The following is an 11,740-nucleotide window of genomic DNA, read 5'->3' as shown; positions in this document are numbered from 1 at the left end:
CTTCCTGACTTTCGCACCATACAGCGGAATTAAAAAATTACAAAAAATGAGTATTAGAACCGCCCTGTGTCCTTAAAATAACCGCAATAGTTAAGATGATAAAACATGATCATAAAACAGAATAATAAAACAGAAGAAAAAACCAGCATAATAAAACCGATTAAAAAACCAAATAACAAAACAAAAGAATAAAACAGAATAATATAACCGAATTAGAAAACAAAATAACAAAACAGAAGAATAAAACCGAATAATAAAACAAAATAACAAAAAAGAAGAATAAACTGAATAACAAAATAGAAGAATAAAACAGGACATAAATTAAACATAATAAATACAAGAAATATAAAAAATAGAGGAATGCCGAATTTTATTACTCTCCATGTGAACACGAGAGCTTTTAAATAAAGATAATTTATATTTAATTCAATTTGTGAGTTGCAGAGAATCTGCAACGTCACAATTTATAACATTTTCACTACAATAAATATAAAAAAGGGCCCATGATAATAAATAAAAATTTTGCTTCTTTTTCTGATATAAAATAAACTCTTTTGTTTTTATCGTGCATCTGATATTATATTTTCAACATATAATTCTACTAGCACATTTTTTAACATAGCACCACTTTCATCTGGTGCGAATTATTTAGAAAATGTTTATTTCTTTCTTTCGTAATATATACTGTTTAAAATGTATATTATTCTAAAAAAGTGAATAACTGTCTTTAAATAATTTCCCCCAGATGAAAGTGCTGCCATTACGTGCAAAATTCAAAGTACATGATTGGAAACAATTGGAAATTCAAAATGCTCAATCGTTGTCAATCGTATTGGCACAATTAAAAAACACGATTCGGAACGATTGAGATATAATTCTAATGTTTCTCATTGATCCCAATTGATTATTTGTAGAAGGGTAAGGTTTACAAAATAGCAGCTTGGAGACTGTACACGGGCAGGAGGGACGTAACGTTTTTTTTAGTAGAATTATGACTAAAAGCTTGGTTAGAGTATCTTACTAAACTCGATATACACCAGCAATCCACCTTTCCTTTTGATTTTTTTGTAAGCATGTATAAGAAATTTGTAAAATTCACACGTACTATTTTTGTGTGTATTTTTACAATTAAATACACAACTATTAACGATTGTAAAAAAAAAATAATATTCAGTGTTTACAACAGTCTAGCAGACTATGATACTTTTCTATACGAAGCTTTGTAAAATTTCATCACCACGAACGCATAGATCATTTTGCTTATCCCCTCTACCTTGCAGCAGTGAGACAATAACCGAATTAAGCTGCCCGATGCGAGCGGAGCTCACGGATGCGGCGCCTAAACGAGAAGCGGTAAGTGGAGGGGGTGCTTTTTGTAGACGCATATGGACGCATCCATGCTACCCGATAAGAAGAGAAGAATAGAGAAAAATTAATATTTTCAAATTTTAAAGAAAGAGTGAGCATTATTTAACTTTTTTAATGTGCTAATTTTCCATCGGGAGAAGTGTCCAACGAAAGAATAGTTTTATCTCCAAAACCAATTTTTTTATATTTTCATAACGACTGACATTTGTGTTGTATTCCACTTTTTTAATTCCGCTTAATCCGATGAGTACACACACCTCTCATGGTTATTTTTAATTCCATATACTTGCATGCTCTTTTTTTGATTAGTTTTATTCCTTCTAATCTGTTCACAAAATATGTGCCCTCCCTACTGAAAAGAATCTCTGAGTATATTCTAAAAATTCTGTAGGGTCATCGAAGCTCAGAGAAATTCTTCGCAGGCACTCAGGTAGATATTTTCAAAGGTCCAGGTAGTTCTTTTAAACTTTTTAAAGGCTTTAAAATGTCCTTTCCGAAATTGAAAAAGAAATACGATCATAAATAAAAAGCAGAGAGGCTGAAATTGAAATAAGAATTCGATGATAAATAACAAGCAGAGGGGCTATATTAATAGAGTAGCCGACACTCAAGGGTCCTTTGTTAAGCTTTCGGATTAGGATTTAGAAGTAGATTTTTTAAATTTCATATTTAACAGCCTGAAACATAATAATTCGGAATCTACGGGTTTCGATGATTTCAGATATCTAGCTTTTTTTAAATGCTTAAAATTAGAATTAATACGACGTTTCTCGTCAATGGATTGAGATACGCCAAAAAATACAACATTTTTTAATTCAACTAGAAAATGGTATATTAGCATATAAGTTATAATTATAAATAAGTATAATGAGAAAATTCATTAAATTAAAAAAAATTGTTGATATTTTGAAGAGAAATTTAAAAAGGGAGAGTCGAATTAGCGACGGCCAACTGCTGTAAATAACTCTTCCTGCCCGGTACGTGACGAATACAAAAGGAACATTATATTACCGTCGCAACACTTTTAAAAGGATTACTAAAAGGACCTTGGAAATGACCCAAATGTCTCAGACTATCTCTCAGACTAAATTGTTTCAAATCGACTCTGCTTATAGTCTCAAATGGGCCAGGCTATTTCGCTAGAGAAAACTCAGAGATTTCTTTCGGTAGGGCTTACATAGTTTCTATTCCTCCATGTGTAACATAAATTTGGAAAATTAAATTTTTTTGTCAAGGTTATTTTTAATTCCATCCTTATACATGCTTGATTTCCGGTTATGTTGATTCCTTCTAATCTGCCCACAAAATATGTGCACATGCATAGTTTCCATTCATTTTTGTTGAATATAACTTTGGAAATTTCAATTTTTTTGGCTGTCATAACGGTTGAGTACTTTTAATTATAATATTTTATATTGTTTAAACAAATTATAGATTCAATAATATAATAAATAATAATAAATTCGTTGAATAATGCTGTGTAAGGTAAACAAAATGTATTTATCTTTAAACAGAGTTATAAAAATATTCTTTGACAATACTACAAATGATTTCTATTAACGCAATTATTTTATATTAACAATTAAAATTTTTTGAATTGATTAAAAGGACCAGTTTTGCGTCTTCAAAATGACATTCTCTTTCTTTCTTTTGCATTCCTTCATTTTTTAATTCCTGTCAATATGCTTCCATTAAATTTTTCTAAGTCGATTGAAAAGAATAGATTTTTCTTTTTTTCCTACACTTTGGTGTAACTTTCGATGGAGGAAAATGCCCATATTAATGGGATTTAAGATTCGGAATTTTTCTGAATTCTTCTCTTCTTACCGTGTACTCGAATGCTGCCTTGCGGACTCAGCTACATTCGCCCATCCTGTCAAAATCAGCTTTAACGCATTAGGTGCCTTTCTCCGCTGACGATTGCAAATATTATTTTGTTTCATTTTCACCCGGGTAGAAATTTAAGTCGGGGGCTGGGCATTCTACGGCCGGAGAGCCTTGCTTTAAGCCGGGAACTGGCCGGGGAGCCCGACTTTAAGTCGGATTGTGGCCGGGGTTTCTGGTCGGAATGCGACCAGCATTCTCATGCTGCGCTGGCCAGCGTCCGACCATGGAGCATGACCGGGAGCTGGCCGGGGAGCCCGACCGTTACCCGGACAAGATCAATTGGTGCTTTACTGAATTTAAATTATTCGAGTTTCAATTGTATGAAGAGCATCATTCACTGAATTATGGAATCAATTTAATTCTTTTTTACTGTAGAATTTGAGCATATTAATATATGAAATTCCACACGCCTAGCATACAGACAACATTAACTATTTTCACGTAGTTATTGAGAGACAAAAAAGGTATTTAAAAAATAAATATTAAATGGTTGCGTGTATTCTGACTTTAAATATTAATAGTCCTGTTTAGAGTAAATACATATATTACATTTTTAAATATTATATTACAAACAAAATTTCTAACGCTACGGGGTATCGAACCTACATATCTATACCTAAATCTAACGCCTAGCAGTCGGGAATGCTAACCACTGCGCTAAACCGACAAGTTGAAACTCGTTGAAAAAGCTATCCTCATAAGCTACAGTTTAAAACAGTTACGGTACCATATTTTAAGTTCTCTTTTTCTAATTATTTATTATTATGTGGCGTTTTGTACACGAACTTTTAATAGGAATATCGATAAAATAATTTTTAAATAAATAATTTAATTTGATTACAATTCGAATTTCAAAAAAGTGTCATCGAATTTTTGCCACAAAATGCATTGTTTGTAAGTTTGAACTCATGAAACCTTAAAATTTGTGTTGCCAAAAAGATATTCACCCAATATATTTCCACGCGTGGTACATCCATGCGGGTACACGTATCCGTTTTTTAATGAAATCAGAAAAAGTAATTAAGTTATAAACAAAGTTTAACAATTTTATTATTGCCAATCAGCGCCCGGCCAGCTACCATCTGATCATTCGATCATAAGATTTGTCCGGTCAGAGCCCAGTCAGCCCCCGACTGGGATTTTGTCATAAATTTTGCCTAGCGAGTCTCCGACCATCACACGGCTAGGCTCTTAAAAAACAAACATAGCCCGGTCAGTCCCCTGGCAGAAACCTTGTTGTACCAGGGCTAACCCGGGCTATTTCCACACGGACATAACACTGTTTAATATTTAATTAAAATGCATATTAAAAATTACCCAGGAAGCAGAAAAAGTGATATGCCCGCTGCGCTGGCACCTTTTCGTTGTGCGCTGAATGCACGTGGCGCCTCGTGCACGAGTTCGAGCGCACCTAGGACGCGCGGGTATGCACTTACGTTCTTCGTACACTTCAACTACATCTTTTTCAAATATCATAAATATTGTCACTTAGACCTGCCACTTTGATTTCAACTTCTGAGGAATTCACTCATAAATTGGAAATGAAATTTGTCTTTCATTTGTCTTTAAAGAAGGTTCATAAAGACCCTGCGACTTTCTTGATTACATTCTCATTGCGAAATCGCGCTTCGCGTTCGACAATTTTATTATAGAGTAAATTCTCTTTGCAAAATAAAACGTTGTAGAGAAAATTGAACAGCATATAAGAAGTAGGCATGTTTTTCAATATAATGTTATTAAAATACACATTAGATTTTTTCAAATACACTAAATAGAGACATTAAGCCATTAGGCTTTGATTTCGTTCGTTCGAACTTTAATTTTAAGACACTCCTACTTTGATTAATTAATCTAAAATATTTTTAACAGTTCCGAAATTTATTTTACATCGAATAGAAAGTAGGATTTACATTTGTTATTCTATCAAAAACATGTTTTTCTCCGTTTTTTGAAAATGTTCAATATGTTGAAAAGCATGTCACTTTTTTAATTTGTGTCGAAATTAGAAACGTCATCAGGATAATTTGCAAGTTTTGTTTTCGTGTACCAAAAACTTTGACAAACATTTCTTACAACGCTTAAAAAAATATTGCTTCAAATTTTGAAATAGCCTTAACTTATTTAATTTTCGTCTAATCAAAAAATTCAACTGAAATCTATTTAAATATATTTAATATCTAGCGTAAACTTCGAATGAAATTTCCTAATACATCAGAAAAATATATTTTCTATTTTTTGAAAATTTTCAAAAATACATACCTTTTCTAAGTTTCATCATAATTAATTTTTTTTCAAATTTTAGAAATGCTTTAAATTTTCTTATTTTGGTTGAAAATCTCTGTTTAACGAAATTAACCTTCAATTTGGGACTCTTAAACAGCTTATCAAAGTCTGACTCGATTAAACAAATATTTTAAAAGTGCCGAAACGTAAATATGCGTTAAAAACCAGAGATCGAAAATTTGGATGATTACGTTACACTCTCATGAATGGGAATGTAAAAATGCAAACTATTTTCAAAACACAAACCCATGCTTTCATGTTCAATATTCTAAATTAAAGAAACTTGAAGCAATTTAAGATCGGAAACATTAGTAATAATAATAATAAAAAATAAGGCAAATAATAATTTTAAGTCATTACAAATCAATAATTCTTCCCAAGCGGAAATATGATATATTATAGTTTATATATAGTGTGAAGTTTTATATAGAATATTCATTTATTTTATACATTTTTTGTATAAAACAAATGAATATTATATAGAAAACTTCACATTATATATATTTAATTATTATTTATATATTTAATTTATATTTAATTTTTCGAATTAACATTTAATACAATACAATGCTGACGATGCTGACTTAATTGCGAAATTCAAAAGATTCAAGGTTTTCTGTTTTGAACAATTCAATTTACAATGTTTTTGGCTGTGGATATTTGATTTGTACTTATTTTATATATTATATTATTATTAATATTAGTATTATATTTCGTAATCCTTGTATATAAAAAGTCAAATATTGCTAAATTTCCCAAAATGTTATTTTTTTACAAAATAACAAACTGAGTTTGTTATTTTTGGACGGGCGCTTTGTCGTTTGGGCTTTTTGTCAGGGATCCTGTTTTCGCATTGAAACCTTAATTTAAAATTCTCTATTTTAAGAATTTACACCGTAAAAGAAAGAGCCAAAATGAAAACTTTTTAAAATAAAAGACTTTACAATGACGCACTGTCAAGGGCATCGGAACGATTTTTGTCATGGGTGGGCTCACCGAAAATATGTTCGAAAATAGTAATTTAAGATAGGTATTAGGTTTATTTCATTATTAGATTTATTTATTTTATGGGTGGACTCCGATGCCCCTGCACATTGTAAATTGTATGATTTCATCATTTAAAAATTTAACTATTTAACTTAACATGTATAAAAAAATTTATTTGAACTTATTTTTAATTGTTTGATATGAAATTCGTAATATTTTAAGTTATTGGATAGAATTTTCTCCTCAAAGTTTGTCAAATTACCAGTCAAAAAATATATTCATAGTCATTTCCCTGTTTTTACAAAATATTCCTGCTTTCTCGGTCAAGCAGCCACCCTGATTTTATAAGTGCTATATAGAAACATGACTAAAAAACATATTTTTATTCAGTTTTACCTATTTATTACAAACAATTTTTCACCATTATAAACTAATATTTCTTTTCTTTTACGAATGTTCAGATAGAAAAATGTTAACATTACAAAAAGCATCTAAATTAACTTAGGTACTTTGCAATACATGCATATCAAAACCGACAACCCACTTACAAATGTTCAGCCGTATTTCTTGAAAGATGCTTCATCAAAATTTTTTATATATTTTTTCATCATTACAGAAAATTCCAATTGTATTTAAAACACTATTTTCCTACTATCTCAGTTATGCGACTGTATACACGATGTAAATATATCCTGCATTCTACATACCGTCAACAAGTTTTTACTTTTTCCCTTTGGTACATTGTTTTCTGTGCTTTACCCACTTTTCAACTGACAAATAGTATTTTGTCCACCTTTTTATGTAGTAATTCGGCATGTAGCACATACTTTTGATTTAATTTTACATTAAAATTTAGTAGGATAGTGTATATTTGAACGAAAATATACTTGAAAGTCGAAGCGTTTAAATACCCGCTCAGTATCATGGCGGCGCCTAAGCTTTCGCTCTTGAATAAAAAGGTTTATACAAGCGCTTCAAATGAATTCGCCCGTCATGCGCAATCCCGTGTGTGCAAACGACCAGAGGCCTCAATAAGCATGGTAGAACAGGTTGTACATATGCTTATTAGTTTTGTTTGTTGACAACTAGAATAGCCGGCATTTTCAGAATCTTCACACGTTGAAAGTGAAGTAAAAAAGTGTAATAGTCAGTCGTATGATCGTTGTATTCTATAATTAGAATTGCTGTACTGGTACACTTGATTTGCAGAGTATGATATCAATTCTGTTGTCAGTTAATAAGAAAATATTTAAATACTATTAATTTTTCTGGCTCTGTTTTGCAGTCACGGCTAGCAATATTGCTAGTATTTCACATCTTCTACTATTTAAGAATTAGGAAATAACTTGCCAAAACATCTGACACCTAGTTACGTTATCAGGAAACGATGACGGAGATTTCTTGTGCGGAAAAAGTATGTACATACACTGAATTACATTTTATTCTTATTACTAGAGCAAGTAAGCGCGCGCTCTGCATGATACCAGCTGCAGCTTTAAACGTTTTTAATCATTAAACCTGTTTTCGTCACTAATTTTCAGTAAAATTCCACTGATTCAAATTCAAAAAAATAATTTTCCGTTTTTTTTAAGCCCTCAGGTCTATTCCAGCTTATATCCCGTGACCCACACCTGTAAATGAATGTAAATGAATATTATGTACTGTAATGGTCCTTTCATCTTGTCATCACCCTGCAAAGTTTTAGCGTAGTTAATAACCGAACTATTTTTTGAAATATTTGTTTATAAAGTTGCTAGATTAAACATGGAGTCATATCACAACTTGTCGGACTTGCACACATAATGAATTCTAGCAGTATGGATATCTACACTATAAAAAAAAATCTATTGAATTTTACATCTCTGGCGGATGTAAATAAAAGGATCCTCGTGTTTCGGAGTAACTTTACGAAAAATTGTAATAATCCACTTAGCGATGAATTTTACAATTGAATCTGTTGTGATATTCCAATTCGGCCGATAATTTTAGACACGAAAATGTAAAATTCATTATATGAAAGAATAAAATAAAATTTCATGTAGATTGAAGAGACACAAGCCGGACACGTTACCGCTTACCTAAAACACATAAGATACTATGGGTATTTTTTTGATGTTTAAATATCCCATAACAAAAATATGAAATCTACGTTTTGAATAACCACATTTCTTCCGTTGCAATAGCAGTAAATGTAAAAGCAAAAATAGGAATAGCTCGAATTTTATCTATTTTTTTGTGAAAGCTGTCAAAAAAGTTGAACATAGCTGTCAATTTCTCCAAAATTAGAGGATAAAGGTATCGATAAACAACAAAAACGAGAGACGTCCTCGTATTCACATAATATTTGATTTTTTATATTTTCTCAGCGTTACGAGCGAGGTTGCTTGATGCGAGCTTCGCGAGAACGGAGACTGAGTGGCCGAGAGACCACCGGGACACTCGACGTTGCCATTGCGAGCTTCTTCGTGAACGCGGCGAAGCTCGCTGATCCGGACTGCAGGTAGAAATCATGTCGAATTCATCACTAGCGAGCGCCTACTCGTATCATAGATACGTTATTCGGTATTTAAGTCGTACCCCAGATCAAAAGGCTGAATTATAACGAGGAGGAGAAGAGTTTCTTTGTTCGGGGCGCTCATATAGTAGAATCAGGGGCGAAACCAGAAAAATATTTTGAGGGGTTGGGGACGGGTTTCTAAAAACCTCCCCTAGATCCGCCACTAAACAGAATATACATTTCATTAGATGGCAGTCCGTAACACGCTATATAGTTAAATACGTCACATTATTTGTGCGCTTTACTTGAACTTTACTTTAAAATTGTTATTTTACATATGATCTGTAATTAATTTATTTATATATTTTGTTGAAAATTCATATATTTTCGTAAAAAATTCATCTCTAGTTGAAATTTTTTTTTTCTTCTTAAATTATATTTTCAAGTCATTTATAAATCTAGCCAGTTCAAATTTCATCTCTTCGGTTCGAAATGTTATTACTTTTCGTTTAAGACTGAACAGAAATATATTTTTTCATCAATAATGCTATGCTAAATGAATATGAAAAAGATTCACAGTTACAAAACCAGACTTCAAAACTACCTCCCTTTCCGACTGATTGGAGATAAGAAATAATAATTGGAGGAAAGATAGATGAAAAAGTCAAACAAATTCTTTCAAATTCATAGTTTTTTTCTTCAAAATTAAAGTATTTAGTAACAAATAAATTTTTTACTGGTAATTTGATCATGTCAGTTCAAAATACACCTATGTTATAAAAAAAATTAACTATTTTCTTGAAAATATTTGGTTTTCAATTCAATTATTTGGCTTAATCTTCGACTTTTTTCATATTTGAACGGTTGGGCTAAAAATTAATCTATTGTGTTGAAAATTAACTTGTTTGATAACAATTAATTTTTTAAAGTAAACCTTTTTTTTAATTCAGCTGATCATTCTTTTTTGTCCAAAAATTTAGTATTTCTTGGAAAATTAACCTTCTTGTAGAAAATATGTTAATATTTTTCAGGAAATTTTTTCTTTAGTACACAATTCACGTCTGGGATTTAAAGATTAACTACTTTATAAAGATACTGGTTTTTGGGTTAAAAATTAATTGCTTCAACGAAAAGTGTCACAAAATTTTCTGTTTTTTTTCAAGTAACTGTTTTTTGGGGTTTAATATTATTTTAAATAAATCATTAATGATCAATAGTTTGCTGAGGAAGAGAGAGAGAGAGAGAGAGCGGTCCTTCATGAATAAATTTCTCCAATTTTAACACAATTTGAGTGAATTAAAAACTTAACATTTTTCCTATTAAGTGCCGCAATGATTACATTTGTTACAAGTTATTACATTTTTACTCAGTGAAAGCGGTCGAATAATTTCTTTCAAGAATTGCGAAATGCCAACGGTGCAATTAGCAACGGTGTAATGTACAACATTTGTGATTCGTTATTATATTGGGGGTTAAAAGGAGGCTGTGAATAAATCATATTATCAAATGCATATTTTGGCGTTCTTAAGCAGAAATAAATCGTTTTTTGATCTGATCTTGCTCAAATTATATTCAACTAATTTAGTTATGCATTAACATTTGTTAATTTTACGAACAAATTATATAAAAATATTGACAGTGGAACAGTTTTTAATTTTAAGCATTTAAAATGAAAGTTCAACACATCTCTCATTGAGAATTGTTTCATTTAAACTCTAGAGCAATTACACGTAATGTGCAATAGAAGAAATGTGTGTGAGTAGAACATTTAAGAGAATGGAACTATTTTAATTTACTTGTGTAGTCGTAGATTATTTGTTTAGACTGAAATTTCAACTACTCAATTTTTAATTCAAAATTTAGCCTTTTCAGTTGCATTAAAAATACAAATCCTTGGTTGGGAATTTATGTTTCTTATCGAAAATACTGGAGTTTAATTGACAGAAGTTGGGTTGGCAGATGAACTATATTGCTGAAAACTCGGGTTTTTTTTTTATCATATTTTCTCTGGGAATTAAAGTATCATTTTTTGATAAAAGTTCAATTTTTGTAGAAAACAAAGATGAGAGAACAATAATCAGTGAATCGTTCTCTCAAAAATAATTCTTTTAATAATATTGATATTGATAAAACATGTAACTATTTGGTTAAATATATATGCATGCGGGGCTCTACAAGGATGGACGAACCCCTTTCCCTAGCTTCTCGTGGGAACAACAATGACAACACCAAACATAGTTGTAGTAAGTAAGGTTCAAAACAACAGAACGCGCAGGGCTCCCGACAATGGGTCGGCCAACAATGTCGACCAATCTAGAGCTGGGAGAGCCAATGAAAATGGATTCAATGCGATGGATCGGTGGGATCTCGTGACCTTTGGGTGGACGGAGCGACTGAATGACGACTTGCTAGACTGCTACGATGCGAGTGTGGCCCGTGAACGGGGTTACATGGCACGGCTGCATGCTCTGTAGTGCGAGAAACACCCGGAGCTATCGCACTTTTCGCAGCAACGTCTGCGAAACCATGCTGAACTACTCCGTAAAAGGGTCTATGTAAGCGGAACGCGTACTCTACTTCAGCTAGAACAAGCCGGCAACAAAGAAAGAGAGGCGCCACTAAGACGAACCGCGGGCAGGCATCCAATAGATGAAGAGCGATGCTTTACGACCCGGAGAAACATCAACACCAAGGTTTCTCTCAAGCCTAAAGATCTGG

The 11,740-nt window shown here is 31.9% G+C and overlaps 1 protein-coding gene across 3 annotated transcripts in view; it reads left to right on the top strand.

The window, feature by feature from the left end:
* Positions 1–7,567: 7,567 nt before the first annotated feature.
* Positions 7,568–11,740, top strand: part of LOC117183143 (ADP-ribosylation factor-like protein 6-interacting protein 1) — a 30,668-nt gene continuing 26,495 nt past the window's right edge. For 2 of the 3 annotated variants that reach the window (XR_004466324.1, XM_033351141.1), the window contains exon 1: positions 7,568–7,939. Coding sequence is in view for 2 of the 3 variants with exons in the window: in XM_033351141.1 (XP_033207032.1) it covers positions 7,913–7,939 (27 nt within the window). In the remaining variant the exon portion in view is untranslated. The remainder of the gene's footprint in view (positions 7,940–11,740) is intronic. The other variant, XM_033351230.1, reaches the window with a different exon arrangement.

The sequence above is a fragment of the Belonocnema kinseyi genome, chromosome 1 (genome assembly GCF_010883055.1).
Source record: "Belonocnema kinseyi isolate 2016_QV_RU_SX_M_011 chromosome 1, B_treatae_v1, whole genome shotgun sequence".
NCBI classification, from domain to species: domain Eukaryota; kingdom Metazoa; phylum Arthropoda; class Insecta; order Hymenoptera; family Cynipidae; genus Belonocnema; species Belonocnema kinseyi.
This window is presented reverse-complemented; position numbering and strand designations above follow the sequence as displayed.